This window comes from Tursiops truncatus, chromosome 4, assembly GCF_011762595.2.
Source record: "Tursiops truncatus isolate mTurTru1 chromosome 4, mTurTru1.mat.Y, whole genome shotgun sequence".
In the NCBI taxonomy this organism is placed as follows: domain Eukaryota; kingdom Metazoa; phylum Chordata; class Mammalia; order Artiodactyla; family Delphinidae; genus Tursiops; species Tursiops truncatus.
The window spans coordinates 37603485-37627548 of record NC_047037.1 but is presented as its reverse complement, the minus strand read 5'-3'; the positions used below and the strand labels follow the sequence as shown (position 1 = coordinate 37627548).

Genomic DNA, 24064 nt, shown 5'->3' with positions numbered 1-24064 from the left:
CCTCACATGGCCTTTCCTCTGAGTGCGTGCTCAAAGAGAGAGAAAGATCTCTCTCTCTCTTCTTATAAGGCCACTAGCCTTATTGGATTAGGACCTCACCCTTTTGACCTTATTTAACTTTAATTAGCTCCATAAAGACACTATCTCCAAATACAATTTCACTGGGGCTTGGGACTTCAACATATGAATTTAGGGGGGACACAAACATTCACTCCATAACACACTGGGTTATTTCTGAGGCTAGACCTTAAGAGATTTTGCAACTTCTGTTCTTCTTGAAATACTTCCTCTATCATGTGAAAAAGCCCAGCCATTCCTACTGGAGGATGAGAAGCGACAGGGAAACTAAGGAACCCCCCAGCCAACAGCCAATAGCCAGCACCAAATGCCAGATACTGTATGACACCACATTGGACCATCCAGTTTCAGTCAAGCTATCAGATAACTAGAACCACATAAGCGACCCCAGATGAGACTAGCAGAAGAACTGCTAGCTAAGCTCAGTCAAAACTGTAAATTATGAAAAAAAAAAATGATTATTGCTTTAAGTCACTAAATTTGGGGACAGTGTGTTACAAAGCAATAAATATCTGATATGGCATACCTTCTTGTTCTGCTTTTTGACCTAGACCTCTGAACTCTATAGGATTTCCCTCGACCCCTTGAACGACTTCGACTTCGTTTTCTTCTAGAGCCATAAGAAGAGCTACTGCTCGATCGATGCCTGCGTCTGAAATAAAATATAATCAAATATTACTTGCCTCCCAAATATTATCAGATACTAATATGGTATGAGAACTATACCAGTTTGTATCTTCCCGTCTACAAAGAATACACAAAGGATGAAGACTCATGTGCTGGGCCTGGGGGAAAACAAAACAAAACAAAACCCTTTGGGGATTGAGACTCATAAATATATAACTACAAAAAGAAAAGTGTTTTACCCAGAAAAATTAAAAGCACAGAAACATACGAACTCTAAAGAATGTTACTCTCACTACTACATAAGTAAAATTATGAAAATCACCTTCTATCATAAGAATGTGAGCGAGGCTGAAGATCTCTGGACCAAGATCTTGACTTTGACCTTGATTTCCTTCCACCTTTCTTTCGGCTATATGTTCTACTATCTGAAGAACTACTTGAAGAAGACCGTCTACGGTGTTTCTTTTTTCTCTTGCTTCTGCTTTCTTCTTCAGTATCAGATGACCGGCGTCCCATTTCTACAGGTTTAAATTCAAAGAAAATTATTTCTAATATAATGGCACAATGGATGAAATTCAATACAGTAATTTTTTTAACTATGTAAAAATTTAAGGGCATCCCTAGTGGCGCAGTGGTTGAGAGTCCGCCTGCCGATACAGGGGACACGGGTTCGTGCCCCAGTCCAGAAGATCCCACATGCCGCGGAGTGGCTGGGCCCGTGAGCCATGGCCGCTAAGTCTGCACGTCCGGAGCCTGTGCTCCGCAACGGGAGAGGCCACAACAGTGAGAGGCCCACGCACCGCGATGAAGGGTGGCCCCCTCTTGCCTCAATTAGAGAAAGCCCTCGCACAGAAACGAAGACCCAACACAGCCATAAATAAATAAATAAATAAATAATTTTAAAAAAAAAAAAAAACTGAATCAATACACCCTCACCACGTCACTTGTGAAATTTGAGGGAGGAAATGTTAAATAATGTACCAAAGTTGATGAAGTATTGTTAACTAAAGTACCAAAAATGAAGTCAACTCTTTACACTACTAATATCTATATAAAGTGATGATATAATCCTTCCAGAAAGCAATTAAGCAATTTAAATAAAGAGTCATAAAAATGTTGCTACTTTTCTGACAAAGCAATCCTATTTCTAGGAATATATCTGGAAAGTTTTTCTTAAAAGATATATTCATGAAGATATTCATTATAGCATTATTTAAAACTGCATGTACAGAGACTAAGAAACTATGTATAAATAAGTAAGAGCAAAAATGAAGACAACTGATAACATTTAAGTGAGGAAACTGGGTAAATTTTCTCTTTTTTAATTATATTCTATATGGCTATGGTATATTTGTATATTTAGTATACAAAAGAAAAAAATTACACAAATAGAATATAAGGTTTTTATATTTAGGCAGTAACTTAGCTTATAAGAAGCTTACTTGTCTTACTTTTAAGTTAGATTCTCATACGCAATTTTATTTTTTTACTAAAATAAGTATTAGCTACCTTTCAATGTCACATAAAAGCAAGATTCAACTTATATAATAGGATAAATAGTTCATGGATCAGATAAACAAAAATCTCACACTTTCCTTTAATATTTACTCAAATTAAGTTAAGTATCATTACTCTAAAGAAAGCAATACATTAAATTACAACTTTGCTTTCAGAACCAGGTGAGCCATCCCTTCCCTGACTCTAATGCAATACAAGTTGAAAAATCACTATTATAACTCAATTCAAGACTTAAAGCTATTTACCTGGAGCCAGAATTAGACTTTAAATATAGTTCTGAACCTCAAAGTTGTTCACATTTCTAACATTTCACAGTTCAACAAAACAATGGGAAAACTTGGTTTTGAAATATTCAGTAACTCACTAGCATATCTAAGCCAGTTTCCTCATTGAAAACAAAACTGTACTGCATATAAGATCACCATGATCCTTTCCAGCTTTCAAGATACTATGATTAGGAAATCCTACATATACATATAGTATATATGTACATATATACATATATATATTTAAATGTGTGTATATAATATCCATTTACATATTTATATCCATATATCTATTATATATCATATGTAACCACATATCTCTGTGTGTCTGTATTTTCATTAAGAAATTTGTACATAATTGAGTAATAGTGATCATCTAACTGTTCTCATTTCCTGTCTTTCTTCCTTTCTTGGTTTCACCTTTAAACAGTTAAGAATTTTCTTTACCCACAAATAACCATATAAATTAAGATGAGTTTTTATTTATTATCTGGTTTAACAAATACTAAAATTAGAGTAAAAGATAAAAAAGCATAAATGCACAAGGATAAAGAGACCAGAGGAGAAAACAACACGAACAGTAGACAAGACATGTCAACAAATTTCTAGCAAATGAAAAACAGATGCAGGATTTAGAGCTAAGAAAGCTGAACATCAAGCAACTGCAGAGAATTCCAACAGGAGAAAAGCCAATTCACATAGCAAAAATCAGAAAGGATCAGGAATTCGAGACACCAGATACCACAGCAGGCACAATGAGGCACAGAACTAAAAAACAAGGGAATTGGTTGAAAGCCTGTAAAAAAAGTAATCTCCCAGGTCCCCTCTGCCATCCAACCCAGATAAGTGACTACTATTCCCCAATCCCAGCAGAAGAGGTGGTTTATTTTGGAAAAATGATGAAACAGTGAAGCACCAGGTCCAGGGGCACAGTAAAAAAGGGCAGAGAGATGCTCAACTAAAAGTTAAAGGGATTAAGTGAAAGTCTACAATCTAACAGTAAATACTGTAGCCCTGTGTGTGCTTGGATCCAAGAATTCAGATAGAGGATTCTTTTCTCCAAAAACTAAACAGTACCTGGAAGAAGATACATAAGTATTATGCAAGTATTATAACCAAGCCCAAACCTTGAACACAGTAAACTTTTTCTTTTTTTTGGCGGCACCATGCAGCTTGTGGGATCTTAGTTCCCCGACTAGGGATTGAACCCAGGCACCTGGCAGTGAGAGCAAGAAGTCCTAACCACTGGACCACCAGGGAATTCCCCACAGTAAACTTTCTTTCTACAAACTTTTTTGTTAACTTTTTAGTAATTATACAACAAAGGAAAATCAATCATGTGATGAAAGACTTCATCATGAGAGACAGAAGCCAAACAGAAAAAAAAAAAAAAAGCAACTCATAGTAAACCAGGAACATGCCAGAAATTTTTTTAAAAATCAGTTAATATCCTCAGAAATATATGAGAAGATGATCCAGCAAACAAGAATAGGAGGAACATCCATAAACAGGAGAGAAAGCTTAAAATTTAAACAAATGATAATTTCTAAGAAATTCAATAGGCTTAGAAGATACTATCAAAGCACTCATGAAAAGTAAAAAAATAAAAAGATAAAAAACAGAAGGTAAAAGAGGATCAATCCAGGAAGTCCAATATCCAATTGATACGCATTCCAGAAAGAAACAAAGCATAGAAAAGAGATAAAGAAAAACATCCAAAGAATAATTTTAAAAATTTCCAGAATTGAAAATCCCTGGGACAATGAATTTAAAGACTTATACCAGACATACCTCATAAAACTTTAGAAATGAGGAATACAAAGAAGATCCTAAACTTCTAAAGATAAAAAAATGGGGAATCACAATAAAAGGCACAGGGCTTCTCAGGAGCAACACAGCAAACCATGGTGACTTGCCTTCAAAGTTCTAAGTGAAAATTATTTTCAAACTACAATCTATATTCAGCCCAATCATAGATCTAATATGAGATCAAAATAAAGACATTTTCTGATATGCAAAGGCTCAAAATTACACCTCACACTCACCCTTTTTTAGGAAGGTACTGAAGGATGTGCTCTACCAAAAGGAGAGAGTGAACAAAGATGACCCAGATTCAGAAAACAAGTGGTCTAACACTTGAGATAGGTTAAAAAGTTCCAGGATGAAAGCAGGCCCAGGTACAAGGGATACATAAATGAACAAGAGAGAAAAATCCTTGCCCTCAAGGAGCTTACATTCCAGTTTAACAGCAGTTCTCAAAGTGGTTCTCTAGACCCCGGGGGTCCCTAAGACCTCAGAGGATCCAACAAGTCAAAACTATTTTTATTATAATACTAAAACATGATTTACCTTTTTCACTGTATTGACTTTTGCACTGATAACGTAGAAGCAATGGTAGGCAAAACTGCTGGTGCTTTAATGGGAATCAAGGCAATGGGGCCAAATGGTACTAGCAGTCATTGAATTCTTCACTGCAACACACAGTTTATTAAAAAAAAAAAAAAAAAAGGCAGTTGCACTTAGGAATGTCCTTGATAAAGCAGTAAAAGTCATTAATTTTATTAAATTTCAACCCTTGAGAACACATCTTAATATTCTGTGTGATGAATTAGGAAATACACATAACTGCTGCTGCATACTGAAGAACGATGGTTACCTTGAGAAAAGTATTTGTGCAGCTGAATTACAAGTTGAACTAGCTGCTTTTATCCTGAAACACTATTTATTTTAAAGAACTGACTATGATTATTCAGACTTGGGTATTTGACAGACATTTTCTCAAAAATGAATTAAGGGAGTCTTTCACTTCAAGGAGTGTCAATTTGTTGCCAATGATAAAATCTGAGCTCTCAAGCAAAAATCAAAATGTTGGATAACATGTATTTGTCACCATGAGATTGACAGCTTCTCAGCACTTAAAGATTCCTCTGATGATATCAATGGTGATATTAACATATGGGAATTTTTTAAATATTATATAATGAAGGGTGTCAATATCTGGAAGAGATGCATAACTCAGTGAACCAGTATTTTCCAACAGATCAATGCATGATGTCACAGAATCATATATGAGTAAAAAATCCATTCACAGTGCCAGAAAGATCAATAGAATTTTTTTTTTTTTTTTTTTTTTTTTTTTTTGCGGTACGTGGGCCTCTCACTGTTGTGGCCTCTCCCTTTGCGGAGCACAGGCTCCGGACGTGCAGGCTCAGCGGTCATGGCTCACAGGCCCAGCCGCTCCGCGGCATGTGGGATCTTCCAGGACCGGGGCATGAACCCGTGTCCCCTGCATCGGCAGGTGGACTCTCAACCACTGTGCCACCAGGGAAGCCCAGACCAATAGATTTTAATGTAAGCATGAAAAGGTCATTGATATAGTTTCAAATAACACATTGCAACCAACCTTTAAGAAACTACTTGTCAAGTTCTGGAGTAGTATTAAAGAAGTAATTATCTGAAAAGGCTATTAAAATACTACTTTTTCCAACACCATATCTGTGTGAATCCAGATTTTCTTCATATACTTCATTCAAAAAACTCATCACAATAGACTGAATGCAGAAGCAGATATAAGAATCCAACTGTCTTCTATTAAGCCAGATAGTAGAGATTTGCAAAAATGAAAAATAATGCCACTTTTCTCACTAAGTTTGTTTTGTTTTGGAAAATATAGCTATTTTTCATATAAAATATGTTATGTTACCAAGTAATGGATTTATTATTGTTATTTTTAAGTGGATTAATAAATATTTCGAATTTTTCTGGCTTAATTACTAGTAAGGCAGTATTTCTAGATATAGCCCATGTAGATAAAAGTTTGTAGGGTCCTCAGGACTTCCCTGGTGGTCCAGTGGATAAGACTCCCCACTCCCAATGCAGGGGCCCCAGGTTGGATCCCTGTTCAGGAAACTAGATCTCGCTCGCATGCATGCCGCAACTAAAGATCCCGCATGCCACAACTAAGACCTGGTGCAGCCAAAGTAAATAAACAAATAAATAATTTTTTTTTTAAGTTCATAGGGTTCTCAATAACTTTTAAGAATCTAAAGTGATCCTAAAACTAAAAACTGTGAGACCCACTACTCTAAGGTACCCACAGTCATTTCCATTCTCCATTTTTGTCCAGCTTATTAAGTCCCTATAGAAGGCATAAAGAAGTAGGAAAAAGAGAAAACGACATACATCTAATTATGTACCTTGTTGGTGACCAAAAAAGAGATTGAGAGATGGGTGTAAATTTTTTCTATGTTTTAATTTCAAATAACATAATTCATACATATTAGAAGAATGGTTACATTAACTCATAAAAGTTAATGGAAGATATAAAATCCTTCCTTAAAGCAACCGGGTGAAAAAAGTTAAAAAATCACTGTCATAAATCTATAAATATTTTTTCAAGTAACACATTTACATTTCAAAAAATCATGCTGAAGTATAATTAATCTCAATAAGAGAAAGCAAAAAGCCACTGCATTTCTTTATTATAGTTAACTTCAAATATTTATTCAGAAAAGAAAGTGAACACTAAGAACAAATCAGAGGTAGATCCACAAACTGTCTTCTCTATCCATGACAGTACTGAATTCCCTAGATTCATACTTACCTCTGGATTTCCATAATGTCTCTAACATATAATTGAATATATTTGCTCATTCAAGTCATGGTGGTCAATCTATATCACACACTCCTAGTAAGGAAGAACTGTTTATATTTAACTCCATTGGTAAGGTATAACACATGGAAAGACCCATTAATAGCTCTTTCCGATAAGAGAAATGATGAATTGAGCACAGATTTTTAGGAATCCCAGAACTTAACAATTTTTCGATCTATCTGTAAGCAGAAAAGGCAATACAAGGACACATCTCCTATGGCTCTCAGTTTTCTGTTCTCACTCTAGCCTCTATTACTTTCTGGTTGTAGTCTCATGGTTTCAAACCATATCCAACTACTCCCACTATAGAACTGAAGCCATGACATAATGACTACAGTAGGACATCAATTTACAAAAACATCTTACTGTAAAGTTTAGGTGACCGATTGAAGATGTAGAGCCAAAATGTGTTCACTCAAAAGACAGCTTAAAAGCATACACAAGTAGTTCCTTTGTCTGGTAATCAATAAAGGTAGAATAAGCAGTTATCTTTTTCAGAAAGCAGGCAGTTAAGAGAGAACAAAGATTCCTAAAGGACATGACAGTTTATAATTATTTCACCACTACTCATTCACAGTATATCAAACTATAATCTTTTTGATCTTGGACACATGACCAAAGGGGAGGGGGGAGGAACAGTCATTTCAATGGGAATTCCACCTCAAAGAGGTAGAGAAAAGTAAAAACGGGGTTAACACCGTTTAGCATAGGAAGAAATCCACAAACAAGCAGAGAACCACCCAAGGCAATAAAAGAACTAAGGTAAAATTCTAGCTTAATGAGCAAAATAAAGCAAAACTCAAGAGATACAGAATTATCAAAACACTCCTCCCAGCACAACTAAAAATATGCAGACTAGCGTCTTTTTTAAAAAAACATTATCAGTCATACGAATTTCCTCCCACTGGTGTGAAAATGAAGGCAGAAAATATACCTATCTAATACAATACAATACATCTAATACATCTAATACAACAATCTTATTACACAAGTATTCCAATTCATAACACAACTCTGCTGAGACTAGTCAAGTTGGTAAGGCCAATTAACAGGTGCCAGCTGCCTTTATCTTTTTCAGTTTCAAACATTTTTAGCCCTCTTATTGAAGAACATACAGTAATAAAGTGCTATCACTTGGCAGGAAATCTCCTGTGTCTGCAAATAAAGTGAATATTTATAGACCCCAGGGCTAACGGGGCTCTCAAAGGATACCCAGTTTCCTCACAGGGTTGCACCTGTCATATCTGCTCCAATCCTTAAACCTGAAAACTCTGTGTACCTCCTTCACTTAGAGCTTTTATGGTTAAGTCCAAAGATGACAACTTGAATACTTTTTTGTGACCACGAGACATTTTAATTTATTTAACTACCTAGTACCTAGTTAGTTGAAATACAAATAAGTTACTGCTAATTCTGAAAATGCAAAAAAGAAAAAGAAATTGGCCTCCACTGTGCATTTAAAGATATACAACCTCTAAAAGAGAAATTAAGGATGACCTAAAATCAAAAGCAGGCAACATGTATAACAGTGCATTATAACCTCTCACCAAAGGAAACAGTTTAAGGGTAGCCATATGCTCTTGGGCTATGACCACAAGGCCACAAGCCCTTAAGTCAAGAAAACAGATGAGCGTTTAAGGCGAGTATATTTATTTGTTAAGGAAGGAAAGTGTATTTCACCCAGCACTCTCTCTCCTCTCAGCGCGCGAGCGTGAGGGAGGGGGAGGAGGAAGTGGCGGTGGGGGAGGGGCGGGGGAGGGAGGGCGGAGTTGGAAGGGGAGGCGGATTTAAAGTAGAGACAACGGAGTGGGTGGGACAGAGTACGCCAGGTTGCAGCCTGCCTCACGCTCCACCCTACCTATAGCTAGTGACGAAGCACCGGTCACCCCTTACAAGACGAACCCAGAAACCCAAAAGCAGCTATCAAGGATCAGGGACTGGCGGTGTGGGTAGGGGTGCGAGAGGTGTTGAGGAACGGAGGCGGAAAACAGGTGGCTAACTCTCCCTCACCACCTCGAGACTCAGGGCCTAGCCTGAGGCCTGCGACCACGTACCACCCGATAGCTGCCACCCCCCTAAGGCCCCAGCTTGGTCCTCAAAGGTCAGACTCCTCCAGGTGCGAGGCGCCTGCGCACTACGCCGCTCGGCACGCCGCCGGGCCAGCACCCCCACCACCCCCCACCCCCCGCAGCTGCCGCTGCAGCTGCCTCCCGTACACAGACTGCGCCAAGCCCGCGCCGCCTCAAGCCGGAGTAGGGCCTCGGAAACCCTCGGCTGCAGGCGCCGCCTCTCAGGCCCCGGACGCGGGCATCACCTGGATTCCGGCCTTCGGGCTTACACCTCCCGTAGACTTACAAGCGCCGCAGATCTGGAAACGTTTCTTCAAATCTGGGCGCCGCCGGCGTCCACAGAACTTACTTCAGTTTAAGCTCACCGCCTTCCTGGTTTCACCGCCAGGCAGCGTCAGCCGAGCTTTCGAGTGCATCGATGGAGGCTGCCAGGCGTTAGGAGTGCCGAGGGAGTAGATTGTCACGCCGCCAATTTTTTGTTTGGTGTTGGTTTTGCTTGCTTGATTATTTGAGTTCCTTGTTACCAAAAAGCAATAAAGGTGGGGACTGAAAAGTATTATTGCCTTAGTAACCGTCGTTATCGTCACAGATAATCAGTAAACCAATCTGCATTATAGGAAGTTATATAGACAACCACACGTAGCAAAATCGATTATCTCACGCTGGGAGAGGAGGAAACTGGCCCAACAATAATAAATCATGGGAGTGTGTCTGTATAGCGTCAGAGTCGTGTGTGATTAAATTGTAATGATTTATTTGCAAAAATGCATTAAAAGTCGGCGTTTCTTCTGCCCTGAAGGTGAAGGCACAGGTTGGGCGCAAATTTTTTTCTCACGTTAAAGTAACTGGTTGGTTGCGGAATGGGAGAAAACTGCCCGAGGCAGGGAAAGGAGGTTTCTTCTGGAAAATAAATTAAATGTGTAGGGGTTTTTGTTGTTGTTATTTAAACCAATACAAATGAAAGCAATTCAGCATTTCCTGTAACTCATACGACTTTATGTCCTTGCATGAACATCATTTTTCTCTTATTTACTATAAGTAAGCATCGATAAGGAGGTAAATTGTTGGCCTTGGTTTGGGTCGACTGTGAGAACCAACTCGTTCACAACTGCTGTATACCCAAGCTACAGTTTTCCACAGACATTTGAGATGGAGAAAACCACCTCCACAATTTTATTTCTCATAAGTGACTGTACCCTAACTAACCTGTTTTGAGGAACCATTTTAAAGCTTAACTACAGTACTACATGTTTATTTTAAATAATTCAAGAGCCGGTGGGGGAGTGGGCGGTGGAAATGAACCTTTGGGGTCCTGAATTTTATTGGAAACTGTATATCTGTCTGCAGGCTGTCAACTGAACTTTACTCTCAATTTTTTTGTTCGTTTGTTTGTTTTTACCAGAAATGCATTTTGAAATGTCTTGTCCTCGGAAAATATTTGCTATTTAAAGAAACATCATTAGAACTTGGTGAGCATTTATTAGTATATGATTTTAAAACCTGGGTTTGGTGGGGTTTTTTTAAACTAAACTTCCCTTAGGCCAGTAGGAATCCGTGGTTAGATACTACAGATCTCTCTTAGCTCCATCTCATAGGAACGCCACTATTTGTAAATATACTAAGAGCAACACGCCAGAAAAATCTATGAGAAAATCTATTTCGTGTGAATTATACAACTATTGTATCCAAGCCTTCCCTAATTAACTTTAAAGTGTTCATCTTCCCCTCAAGCTTAGTAGATGGATTTTGAGTTCAGACTTAAAAGTCATGTGCTTGAAAGGGCAAAAAAAGTAGCTGGTGAGCCTCCTGATCCCTTACCATACTTTTAATAGTGGCTGTTTTTGGAGCTGTTTGTGAATATACATTTAACACCTCAGTTTGAGAGCTATTTGAGCACCACATCCATTTAGCTGATCCCATTATTTGTCATTCTGCTAAATAACCTTAAAAACTGATTTTCATAAAGGATTAAAGTTTTATGGTTATTCCCCTCTAATAATATCAGGAGTAAAGTGGTCACAAATAGTAACCCAAGACTAACTGTAAAATCATGTTTCTAAATTCATATAACTTTGAAAAGTGAGTACTTTGAGTCTCTTGTAGTATAATAAAAAGCAAACACTCGTGTAATTTACTGATACCTAAAAGCTATTGATACTGGAAACTTAAAGATCTTGTTTTTCCTAAAAGTAGCAATAAATGAAATAAATGTTTTAAGAAGAAAAAAACTTTAGAATTCAAGAGAAAAAAGGCAAAGTAACAGTTCTAAAGAGTGTGATTTCCATCTTCATTAAGTTCACTAACTGAATATTTTAATCTGAGTAGTGTGGTATGACATAAAGTTACGTATAGCTTCTATTTACATACATTCTAGAAACATTAATGTATTAAGTTGTAACTGTGTTCTCTTTTTACACGTTTCAGTTGCTTTGATGGAACTTCTCAAATTATCTGTTAACTTTGTGTTAATGCCTTAACCAATGGGTGGAAGATATAGGAATCAAAGTTCTATAATTGCTTTTATTTTTACAAAGAGTATAAGATCCAAGAAAACGAACAAGTTACCTTTAACATCAGAAAGACTGCATTAATATTCAGACTACTCAAAAATGTCCCCAAAGCCACACTTGAAGAGGTATATTTGTTTACACACTCAGGTAAATATAACTTTCCATATGTAAATTTTTTTTCATATGTAAATATTCTTATGTGAGGGGTATATATACGGCCACAATTCTCACAGCAAGCTTTGTCCTGCACAATACGGACAAATGACGCGGGAATATAGATGTGTCCTTCCATATAACAGTTTCGATGTAAATAGTCCAGGAATATATTTTAAATCGTAGCTGGGGGGGGGGTGCTTTTCTCCCGGCGAGGTTTTTTTTTTTTTTTTAATAATCCACGGTACATAAATTAGATGGGCCACAAACTTAACATCGATTTTTTTTCAAACTCAAAGAGGGACAATCATTTTCTTTTCAAAATTAGGAGATCAATTAGAATATTTCCCGGGATGCTAAAGAAGAGTTTCTGTAGTTCATTGTGGGAGGGGTCCGGGTGCAAAACGTAAGGGAGAAGGGTGAGGGTCCTGAGACCTCAAAGAGGGAACGAAGTCAAACTGTCCTTGACCAAGCGCTAAGGAAACACTTTAAAATGGAATCTGTCAGGGAACAGCTGCTCGGGAAATGTGTTAAACAAACCAGCCACTTCGAGCAGGGTTTGTCCGTAGAGGAGTCGGCTCGGTCCCCAGGACGCGAATAATGGGGTGAATCACAAACTCCCCGGGGCAGGGAGCTTGGTGAAGACCCAGGCTCAGCTCTGGCCGCGGGCCCGGAAGCCCCTGAAAGGAGCTGCGCTCGCCTGAGAAACTGGAAAGGACCCTGACTCGGCAGGGTTGTGAAGCCAGGATGCCAGGCTACAAGGTTTCGGGTCGAGGTAGTAGGGATGTAGGATCGGGATACCGGGTCAGGATACAGAACTGGGGTCCCGGGCGCCTGATGCAGGGCAGGGTTGCCGGGCAGCAATGCGGGGCCGAGCAGTTGCGCTGCACCCTGACGCCCGGCGAGGACATAGGGTCGGATGCCAAGTCGGGATACCCTATTGACTCCAGGAGTCGCGCACTTGTCAGTTTCCTTTTGACCACGCCCCGGCGGAATAAGTCCAGCTCCCTAGGGTTTAAGTAAGCCGTGACACCAACGCAAAATCCACGCCTAATTAAATTAATTATGGATTCTTGTCATCCTGAATTAATGGCCAAGAGCGCAGGCGGCTGAGGTATCTGAAAACCTGTACTGTCTGCCTCTTCTTCCCACTCCCTCTGGTCCCCCTTCGCTGTCCTCACTCACACTCCAGCCCCTGTACTCCAGCCTTAATCAATCTCAATCTCTCTCTCTCTCTCTCTCTCTCTCCCTCTCTCTCTCTCTCTTTCTCTCTCTCTTTCTCTCTCTCTTTCTCTCTCTCTTTCTCTCTCTCTTTCTCTCTCACTCTCTCCCTCTCTCTCTCTCTCCCTCCTCCTCCCCCTCCCTCCCTCCCTCCCTCTCTCCCTATCACCCCCACCTCCCAACCCCCACTCCCCCACCCCCAGGTAGTGGCGCGGGTGCTTCCCGGGAAGGGTCTCCCTCCGAGTTGCGAAGGGGAGGTAATTTACTCAGAACAAGGGGCCGCCTTTGCGAAGTATAAATAGTGAGACTTCAAGCGCTGCGTTGCTATCAGATCTGAACTCTCCGCAGGAAGAATTGTCAAAGATCTTAACATTGAACAAGCGCGCTCCGGCAGGGAAGCATCAGTTCCCATTTCCCTCCCGCGGCCCCCGCCCCTTCCCTCTTCCTCTTCTTCCTCCTCCTCCTTCACCTCCTCCTCTTCTTACTTCTTTTTCTCCTTCTACTTCTCCTCCTCTTTCTTCTTTCTTCTCTTCTTTTTCTTCTTCTTCTTCTTCCTCCTCCTCCCACTCCTCCCCCACCCCTGTCCCATTGATGTGTTATTATTGGGGGGGCTGGAGCAGTAAAAAAAGAAGAAGGAAAAAAAGAGCTGGACTCGGCTGGGAGACGTTGAGCGCGGGGTTGACGGGCATTGGCGGCGATGGAAGAACTTACGGCGTTCGTCTCGAAGTCTTTTGACCAGAAAGTGAAGGAGAAGAAGGAGGCTATCACGTACCGGGAGGTGCTGGAGAGCGGACCGCTGCGCGGGGCCAAGGAGCCGACCGGCTGCGTGGAGCCGGGCCGTGACGACCGCAGCAGTCCCGCAGTCCGGGCGGCCGGCGGAGGCGGCGGCGGCGGAGGAGGCGGAGGCGGAGGCGGAGGCGGAGGAGGTGGAGGAGGTGCAGGAGGAGGAGGAGCGGGCGGAGGAGCTGGAGGAGCGCGCTCTCCCGTCCGGGAGCTGGACATGGGCGCCGCCGAGAGAAGCAGGGAGCCGGGCAGCCCGCGGCTCACCGAGGGTAACGGCCTGACCCCCGGCCGCGGTTCCCCTTCCCGCCTTCCTGACTCCTTTCGGGCGGGAGAGGACACCAAGGCCCAGCGGGGAGGGGGGCGGGACGCGGAGAGGGCTCTTGGACCCCAGCTTTGGAAGCTGGAGTGAGGATGGAGGGGTGGGAGTCCGATGGTGTGCACGGTCGTGGGTGGGGTCCGAATGTGTGTGCGGGGGGGGGAGGGCGTGTGGGGTTTGCGCGCGCCCTTCTCAGATGCTCCCGCTACTCCCATTCCACCGAAACGCATTTTCACCAACGGGAGGATGGGCCCGCAGCCCAGACGGCCCGCAGGCGGATGGGGAAGTTCGCTGGGCCGGGCTGCGAAAGGGGGTGCTGGCACTAGCTGGGCCAGGCGGCGGGATTACAGTTAGCATCTAGCGCCGAGTTTGCGGGAGCCCCTTTCCTAGGCCCGAGGGAAAAAAAGAAAAAGAGAGAAAGGGGACAGAGATACAGAGACAGAGAGATTGATTGGTATTTCACCCTGGAGTCGCCCCGGATTTCGTGCCGCCGCTAACTCCGCGAAGACCCTGGCTGCCTGGAATTTAGGGCCCCAAACTTCCCATTTTCTTAGAGCTGTGAAGGTAGAATGAGACCAAGGCAGGCTAAGGTTCAGGCTGTGACCTGTTTCTTTCGGGAGATGCGTTAGGCTCCTTTTTTGTTTGTTTGTTTGTTTTTCGAAATTTTACTGCGTCGCATCATCCAGTACTCTGATTTTGTGGTGGGATAATCCTTTGGTGCCAGGAAAGTGTTAGGAAAAGCCTTTTTCTAAATGGTGGAGCGTCCTGTACCAATTCAAAGGAGTTCAACAATAAAATTAATTTGGCACTTGGTGCCTGCAGTAACTGGTGTGCTGCCATATTTTTCCAATTAAGGAAATATGTGGCATGCTTAGAATCACATATTTAAGCAAGCAATTAAGTCGTTTATAACAGTCTGTTCTTGTTTAGGCCAATAAGTGGAAATTTGGGGGCAAAATAGGGATTATATTAAGTCTGTTAATCAACTGTAAATGTGGACATCTTTCTCTTTGAAGCCCCAAAAGTTTGAGAAGCTTCCACTGTGGATGGCATGAAATAAACAAAGCCAAAGGCAGAATCTGAAAGATGTGTTTTCATATTTAAATTTCATTGCAATATCTGTGGAAATATTTTCCTATTAACTTGGCTTCAGTTTGTGCTATAATGTATCCACTTCTTCCCTAAGGAAAGACAAACGTCCACAACATAAACTTTGAGAAGTAGATATGCGGGAAACACTTAAGATCATGGTAACTAGAATGCCAAGCTAGGCTGAGTTCTAGAGGTTCTTCTCTCAGACGGGGTACCAAGTACTCCTAAATTTGGAAAGTGGTAGCATAACTGTCAGGCGGTCCAGTGCACCCTCCGGGGCCTGAGTCCCCAGCTTGAGGCCCTGGGTACACCAGCAGGCACCCCCTACGAAGTTAGGGTCTGAACCGTGGGCAAACGAAGTCCTGGGATTGTTGATTTCCAAGCTCAGGGCAAATATTAATTTGTCTGCAGGCCGGCTCTTCTGGAAATGATTTTTAACACCCATGCTGATCGGGATTCTGGGCTGGGAAGAACTGCAAACAGCCTCGATTATCCAAACTCAGCTTTTGCACCTTAAAAACCCAAGTCTCCAACTCAGGCGCAGAGGTTGAAGGTTCCAGAGGGCAGCTTATGTTGATCCTGGCTCCCCTGATCACGATGCCTTGGCCTAAATATATATATATATATATCTCCACATCCCTCTAGTGTCCCTGTATGCTCACACTCGTGGAGCTCCTGTTTTTAAAGGGAGGAGAAGGAAGGACAGGAAAGTGGCAACGGATGTGTGCAAACCTAGAGCAGAAAAATGCATATTTTATTAAACATCCGAGCTGCTGGATGCATGAAAAGGCTTTGAGCAACCAATAGAAACCGAGGATCCCGAATGTTCCGCTTGAACCTGTTGATCTCTGTGGGTTTAAGCGTTCAGGGTCGCGTCTGCCTTTCCAATGGGGAGGGAGAAAGGAGCGAAAGAGAACAGCGGTCTGTTTCGCTGGCTCCCCGAAGCTGGTTTTCCACCTCTGGCCTTCCGGCCGGGTGTGGGCAGCGAGCCCTCCAGGCCGCCAACATGGCGTGGGCGCCTCTGCTCAGGCAACTGGGATTCGGCAGGGGGGACAGGGACTGCCTGACTGTCCGTGGGCCGTCCGCGGGATTTGGTCCAAGCCCTGGGTCCGCAGAGAGCGCCCGGGAAAGTGGCTCCCGCCATGCGGCCCCGGGGTCTTGTCCTCCGGCTGTGACCCTTCAGCCCAATTGTTCCCAAATTAGACCAGCAAGTTTGAGAGAGACAAGAGAGCCGGCGGCGGCCACTGCTGGCCTGACAACGGCCCAGCACTCTGGGAATGGCCGGTGTAAGAGGCCAGTCCGTGGCCTCGCTGCGCTCTCCTGCCAGCATCTCGTTCTGTGACCCGCCCGGTGCGGCTCTTTTGATTTTTGTGCGCGAGTGGGAGAGAGTGAATGCAAGAGAGGGTTAGTGGAATTGATTTGGTGTTCTCAGGGGAGGGCAGGGGACTGTGGGCTGAATAGTGAGGAGGTGAGCTGAGGCCACAGTTGCAAAAGGGATGCGTGGGTGAATGCCCACCTTGCCCGCGGGCGGCCGCCCAGAGTTGATCTTTTCGCGTCTCCAGGATCCTCTTCCTCGCAGCCGGGTGAGGAACTGGACAGGAACTCCGGGAGGGGGCAGGATCCTCCATCCTTCTGGAGACAGATCTGGTAATGGCATTTGCTGTGTTGTTTTTGTCTCGTGTGTGTGTGTGTGTGTGTGTGTGTGTGTGTGTGTGTGTGTGTGTGTGTGCTGTGTGCGCGCGTGGACGTACGTGTGCGGTCCTGTTCGTGGTGCCCCCTCCAGTGTCCCCGGAGCCGAAGGATCGCAAAGAGGATGCGAAAGGGATGGAGGACGAAGGCCAGACCAAAATCAAGCAGAGGCGAAGTCGGACCAATTTCACCCTGGAACAACTCAACGAGCTGGAGAGGCTTTTTGACGAGACTCACTACCCGGACGCCTTTATGCGTGAAGAACTGAGCCAACGGCTGGGGCTGTCCGAGGCCCGAGTGCAGGTACCCGCCTGTGAGGAGGTCGCGGGGAGCAGAGGAGGGGCATGCCTGGGGTACACACGACGAGGGTGTGGGTCCAAATGTCTGGAGTGAGGTGAGAAGGGAAGCGACGTCTCTGCTAGAGGTCTCATTTTCCAAAGTAGATCTTGGTCTTAAAGCCTTCCCGTGCTCCCCCCGCCGCCCCGCCCCATCCCAACATATGTTCCCAGCAGAAGAAAGCTGTGCTGGGCTTGCTCCCAGAGTTTCTATAAACCACACCCCCGACCCTCGCCTCTCGATGCCTTTAATGTGGTTTAATCCTAATGGGCCTACTTTTATAAGCCTTAAAAAAATCCCACAGAAAACGTTTTATCTTCTGGATGCCTTAAAAGTTACAACGAATATTTTGTTCGGCGGAGTTGGGTTTCCTTGAGGGTCTGCTCTGGGATCTAGGTTTGCCAAGCGGATATGCCAATTAGGTTTATAGATGTACAGACTATAAAGAAAATTAGCAACTGTTAAGTGCACAAATTTACAGTCTGCCGTTAGCGGTTGATCTCAAACTGTGTGTGAAATAGCAGAGAAATAAATGCGTTTGGTCACTCTTTGTTCTCTCACGTAACCAGGGAAGTGAACCTGAACCTACAGAAACTTGATTTTAAAACAATCCACATATCTTAATATTGACATTTCCAAAATCTGACCCCAGCAAGTGCCACACTAAATGGAGTTAGCATTGGAACAGATTTTCTTTACCGGTTGTGGCGGTGAATGTAATGGGAAAAGTAGGCTTCAGGAGCGCTTAAGGGGAAAAAAATTACATACATACATGCATACATATCCTTTTAGTTTTATGGAAAACGAATTTAAATGTTTCAGGTTGTATTTCCACTCAAATAATAAAATAGGAGAAAATGATAGTCATTATTTGTTTGAACACATGGAGCAGTTTTAGGCCTGAACATCTGCAGCTGTTACAAAGTATCACTGTAACAGATACTCCCTAGGTCTCTGGGCTAGAGACCACCATCTGCAGCGAACTATGCAATTCTTATGGGGCTTCCCCGCATCTTGTAATAGGATCAGGACAAAAACAGAGCAGTCACTTTAAAGGGGAAAAGTAATAATAGGCTGCCTTGGTCATCACAGCATCAACAGCAGAGCCTTCCTTTTTAAGCCTCTCCTACTTTGCTCTGCGCACTGAGATCTCTAGAGGCTTAGCAACCCCTTAAAGACATGATGATAATTATTACAGTTGTGAGCATTAGTGTATCAGCTCCAACTCTTCTAGGGGAAAAAAGAGGCAAAAGCCTCAGGCCATGTGAGGTACACAAAGGATGCAACCTTGGCATGAAATCTACCCTTCTACTACACTAAATGGCAGGGGAATTTTTGAAGATTTCCATTGACTGTGACACTTGCTTTCAAAAACAAGAAGAAAGCTCTGAAGCAATATTTTACTTTCATGTTTTTAACATTAATTTATGAATCAGTCAATATGCTGTGTTATTGGAACATAATGCTATATTATTGGAGTATAAAAGCAAGCTTTATTTGAATTTCTTAAAATCTGCCATACTGCCTCTAAAAGTTGGCAAGTTTATCTAAGAAGGTAATATCTGGGAGAAGATAGTATCCAGCAGTTACTTGATTCATACCCCACTCCCATTTCACAGAATGTTCTTCTTTTTTTCTCATAATAAGTGAACTTCATTGCTGGTATTTATTTTTTCGTACTTTATTTAAATTTTGATCTATCTTCTGGACACTTCTCTACTACCCTAACTGTACTCAGTGGCTTTTTCTATAGAAGCAAATTAGATTATCATGATAATGGCACAATTATTCTGCTACCATGTTACACTCTGCCGCACAGAGGGACAGAGAAATTCTAAACTTCTTTGTAGTGAGGCTTTTATGACACTAATTACCTCTTCCCCCACTCTTATCCCCCCCCCACCCCCAGGAAAAAAAAAACAAAAAACAGTCACTATTTGCTTTGGTGTTTGGTTTTTCTTGAAGATGAAACTAATTAATATTACAGGCTATTAATGAGCATTTTCTTCTCAGGTCTTACTGGGCAAACATCTAAACCCATTATCACTTTAGTATCAGGTATCAGGGCGAGTTTTAAGCCTTGGGGATTCTAACTGTGGAAACATGAAACCAGGACTACAGTAATTTATCAAGAAACAACTTATCTCGCAAAAGTATATGAAATCTTTCTATTTATGTCATTTATTTATGTTTTTAACTTTGGAAATTAAGATTCTTGTATATAATTCAAAGATTGCTTGCTATATCTCCCAATCCTTGCCTATAACATTACTCTGAGTCATAACATCTAGGTTTTATTTTTTCCTCCACTTTGTAGGTTTGGTTTCAAAATCGAAGAGCTAAATGTAGAAAACAAGAAAATCAACTGCATAAAGGTATGCTTCTCAGACAAAGAACATTTGATACTCTAAGTAAGAAGAGTATTAGGGGATGTTGTTATTATGAAGACAGAAAAGAACCTTGTCAAAGATAACTATGGTCCTTATTTAAAAATCTGCTCCGAAGGCAGTTAATGAGAGTCCTAAAGTTTGGGAGTAAATTACATTGCTTTTCATTTTAGCAGCAGTTTAGGAAGATAAATGTACAATTCCAAAGGAAGTAGTTCTATCTTGGTTCCATTTGGAACCTTGGAAAACAATGCTGGACATGTTAATCTCACTTTATTGTGTTTTGTTCCCCCGTTTTTTGCAGGCGTCCTCATAGGGGCTGCCAGCCAATTTGAAGCTTGTAGAGTAGCACCGTACGTCAATGTAGGTGCTTTAAGGATGCCATTTCAGCAGGCAAGTACAGCCCAGTTTCAACCTGTTTTTAACTGTGAAAAGACCTGGATATTTGCTTGAATTGTTGAACATCCCCTGTCTCTGAGCCCCCATATAGGTGTCTATACAGGTAGAGGATAAATTTTCAGATGATATAGTGGGCCTACTCCCCTTTAAAAACCTATACAGTGTCAGGGGCCTACATGCCTAGTCCTTTCTGTCCTCATGGGAAACCCACAGAGGCCTGAGGGCAGCAACGGGTCCTTTAAAAATGAACTAAAGATTGCACTTGGGGAGAGGAAGGAAAAGCCTTCTGAGTAAGATTTTGTCAGATCCAGTACAGAGGTTAGTCCTAAGGTGTTTCTAAGGCAACTCTCTAAATATTTTTCTAGGTGTTTTCTATCTCTTATTCACATTAAATGTCTCTGACCGAAGATAAACGAACAAACAAACAAATAAATAAATAAATACACTCCCAGCTCAGACTTGATTTTTTAAAGCTGCAAAGCTTCATATCTAGTAGAGAGGGAAGCACTGGTCTTCCCAGGGACACCTTGCGGCTGCAATCCATTTCTTAGCCATACAGAAACCTTTAAGACTATATTTTTAAAGTACAGCCTGCAGCAATGATTTAATCCTGGGAAATCCCAGTGCTCTGAACTCCCCATTCTCCAAGCCTAAGGGTGCAATCCTTTCCCAACCAGTGCCTGACCTTCCCCATGGCCAGGCCCCCTGCTCCGTAGGACTGTGAAGTCATGAATTAACTCTGAGATGCCAGTGTCCTGGTCGGGGGAGACACCTGGCTGCACCTGTGTATTGAGGGTTAGTATTAGGCAGATCTTAGCTCTCCTGGCACCACTGGATTCTGGTATCCTGATGCTAGGCTTCTGAAGCAAGAGAGAATGACTGGAGAGAGAGGGGAATCTTAAAAGGAGACCCTCACTACTCAGAAGGTGATCTCCTAGTCTGCAGCATCAGCATCAGCTGGGAGATTGTTAGAAATGCAGAATCTCTGGCCCTACACTAGACCTTCTGAATCAGAATCCACATTTTAACAAGATCCCAAGGTAATTTTAATAGCAGTAAATGTTAGAAGTACTAACAATTGTGCCAGTTGTGATGAAGATGCAACAACTTCCCTAGGTGACATTTTAAAAGTTTTGTAATTTGCTTAATGGTACTTCAGTGTTTTAGTAGCAGGGTAAAATGTGTACGACAGCATCAAAAGAGGAGGGTAATGACCCTCATCCCGTCGTCTGTCCAATATACATTGTTATTTTCAGGAGGGTGATGTATTAGCACAATAGTAATGTCGCCTTCTGACCGACCCAGCTCCCGAGGGGGCGGCCACAATTCCTGCAGACGGGAGTCCCTGGGACTCAAGGGGATAGGCCACACTGAGCTAGTTGCAGAGACTCAGGGTCACTGGAATATCCCTGTGGCGCCCCAGATTCAGTAACAGACTGATAAGGTCAGCCAAATGCCCCTTTCCCGTCCCCTGCCCCAGCCTTACCCGAGCTAAGCTGGACGCCGTTAATGCTCTGTTTCTATTCTGTTGTCACCCTAGGATAGTCATTGCAACGTGACGCCCTTGTCCTTTCAGGTTCAGGCGCAGCTGCAGCTGGACAGCGCCGTGGCGCACGCGCACCACCACCTGCACCCGCACCTGGCCGCGCACGCGCCCTACATGATGTTCCCCGCGCCTCCCTTCGGACTGCCGCTCGCCACGCTGGCCGCGGACTCAGCTTCTGCCGCCTCCGTCGTGGCCGCCGCGGCTGCCGCCAAGACTACCAGCAAGAACTCCAGCATCGCGGATCTCAGACTGAAAGCCAAAAAGCACGCGGCCGCCCTGGGTCTGTGACGCCAACGCCAGCGCCAACGTCGCGCCTGCAGCGCGGCGCGCAGCCTGCACGCCCTCCGAGCCCCGCTGCTTCTCCGTTACCTGTCCGGACCTCGGGAGCCGAGCCTCTTTCCGCCCGCTGATTGCCCCTTGCCCCATTCCGCATCCCGGACTCGGAGGGCGTGACCTGGGATCCCAAGAAGGGCACCAGTTCCGTGGCTTCTGACCATTCACCTACCCAAGGGCCCAGAATTTGGCTTTGTAGGGCTGGGTTTGGGAGGTCTGGAGAGAGACTGGACAAGGGAGTGCTGGGACAGCGGAGTGTGTGGCTCACGGCAGAACTGCGACGATGGACTCTTGCGTAGAAATAAAAATCCTGTTAATAAAAAATGAGGGGAAAAAAAGTAGAAAAGACAAACCAGAGATAAACAGAGAAAGGGAACTTATTGCTATTCGTCAGAAGCTGAAATCGGAGAGAGAACCAAGGAACAAAAAAGAAAAAAATTTTGAAGTATTTTGTACATTAAATAATATGGAAAAAGAACTTGGACGAATCTCGAGAGAATTGGGGCGGCGGTGGGGGGGGAGTTACCAACTTAAAGTGTATGTTTTTTAAAATGGGCTAAGAAGGCAAAACAGAAGGAAGAGGTATACTTATTTAAAGAATTAAGATGAAAAAAATGTACGCAGCTGGGAAGTTCACAGGTTTTGAAACTGACCTTTTTCTGCGAAGTTCACTTTAATACAAGAAATTTGATAAGAGAGGCGGGCCTCCTTTTACGTTGAATCAGGTGCTTTGAGTTAAAAACCACCAGTATGGAAGAGCAAGAAGAGGGAAGACAGTATAAAAACGAGGAGAGAAAAAATATTAATACAAAAATGATACCACAGACGATGATTTCTCTGAGAAAATTATTATGGCAGAACTGTCCAGACTGCTGACAGTAAATTCCGGTTTGCATGTTACTTGTATTCCATTGATGGTGTCTCCCCCCTCCCCCGCTTTACTTACATGCACTTAACTCCATTTTCATTTTCAGTATAAAAACAATACCCAAAGCATCTGGAAATTGATATATATATATTTCTATCTATATTTATTTTTGTCCCGTCTTTAATGCTGGGGGACAAAAGAAAAAAGTCTGAAGGGCAAAAAAGTTACACTCTGATTGTCCCAAGACAACAGAGGCAGGTAGAAAATGTGAGAAAAGGAAAAAGAAAAGATAAATGGAACGGTGAAGGTACAGCGCCTCACGTGGTGCCTGATACATAGTGGGCGCTCAGTGTTAAGTCCCCTCTCCTCCCCCTTTTCTTGTATTCCCTCTTGCAGATTTCCTAAAGTCCTATTTGAGGACCGTGCTTTATTTCCCCCTCTCTGTCCCATCACACTCACTTTAAACAACACCCAGATAGATACAGGCACTAAGTTTGTGTAAAATATGTTGATAAACACGAACAAAGTTTATTTTGGCTATAACGTGTGAACTGATAGTTGACTTTCAACATTTGCATTTTATCTCACAAGGGTGTATATTCAAGTAATATTTTTGTTTGTCTCAATTCATGTAGCTATTTAAACTGGGATACCCTGGACTAAGCAATCTGTATCCCAATTCTCTAAAAAAAGCCTCCTTACTTTTTGGGTTTTTTTTTTTTAATCCCTTATACAAGAACGAGGAAAAGCTCTTTTAGCTGAACTTTGGTATGCGGTTGAGCTTTGTAACTATTTGTTCTCCATGAAAACAAAATTATTTATATTTGCCATATTTTTTCTAGTGTATTAAGTTATTTTAAACAAAAGAAGATTCTGTTATTTCATGACGTGTTGTCGGTACAAAATATTTCGGTCTCACCTCTGTTAAACCTTTTAAATAAGTGCCAAGTTATTAATTGAAGACACTTTGCGATCAATTGAATCAAAATAGTATTGTTTCATTTGATGGGGTTCGCGTCATCTTTGTTCCTGTTACTATTAAACTATCCGGGATAGTCTGTCTTTCTTCCTTTTTGATGAATGTCTCTCTCTCTCTCTCTCTCTCTCTCTCTCTCTCATTCTCTCTCTCTCTGTCTCTCTCTCTGTCTCTCTTTCTCTCTCTCTCTCTCTGTCTCTGTCTCTCTCTCTCGCTCTCTCTCTGTCTCTCTCTCTCGACTAT

General features: G+C 42.7%; 2 protein-coding genes across 7 annotated transcripts in view; one reads left to right on the top strand and one right to left on the bottom strand.

The window, feature by feature from the left end:
* Positions 1-9620, bottom strand: part of RSRC1 (arginine and serine rich coiled-coil 1) — a 454479-nt gene extending 444859 nt beyond the window's left edge. For 4 of the 5 annotated variants that reach the window (XM_073803842.1, XM_019946253.3, XM_019946251.3 and 1 more), the window contains exons 1-3: positions 9458-9595; positions 1028-1223; positions 605-730 (exon numbers count right to left, since the gene is read on the bottom strand). In XM_073803842.1, coding sequence (XP_073659943.1) covers positions 605-730; positions 1028-1221 — 320 coding nt within the window. In that variant the 5' untranslated portion in view covers positions 1222-1223; positions 9458-9595. Of the gene's footprint in view, positions 1-604; positions 731-1027; positions 1224-9457 lie in introns of all 5 variants that reach the window. The other variant, XM_073803843.1, reaches the window with a different exon arrangement.
* Positions 9621-13294: 3674 nt separating this feature from the next.
* SHOX2 (SHOX homeobox 2) lies at positions 13295-23851 on the top strand. Of its 2 annotated transcripts, none has more exons than XM_033855408.2 (5): positions 13295-14148; positions 17071-17279; positions 19630-19687; positions 20004-20092; positions 21675-23851. In XM_033855408.2, the coding sequence occupies exons 1-5, from the start codon at positions 13794-13796 to the stop codon at positions 21930-21932; spliced, it is 969 nt and encodes a 322-aa protein (XP_033711299.1). In that variant the 5' UTR covers positions 13295-13793; the 3' UTR covers positions 21933-23851. The 2 variants fall into 2 exon arrangements, with proteins under 2 accessions (XP_033711299.1, XP_033711298.1); XM_033855407.2 differs by having other exon boundaries at positions 21639-23851.
* The last annotated feature ends 213 nt before the right edge of the window (positions 23852-24064 follow it).

Coding starts and splice junctions, on each gene's coding strand:
- SHOX2 (XM_033855407.2), top strand. CDS start 13,794: ATGGAAGAACTTACGGCGTTCGTCTCGAAGTCTTTTGACCAGAAAGTG. Junction 17,280..19,629: donor TGTCCGAGGCCCGAGTGCAG/GTACCCGCCTGT, acceptor TCCACTTTGTAG/GTTTGGTTTCAAAATCGAAG. Junction 19,688..20,003: donor AGAAAATCAACTGCATAAAG/GTATGCTTCTCA, acceptor CGTTTTTTGCAG/GCGTCCTCATAGGGGCTGCC.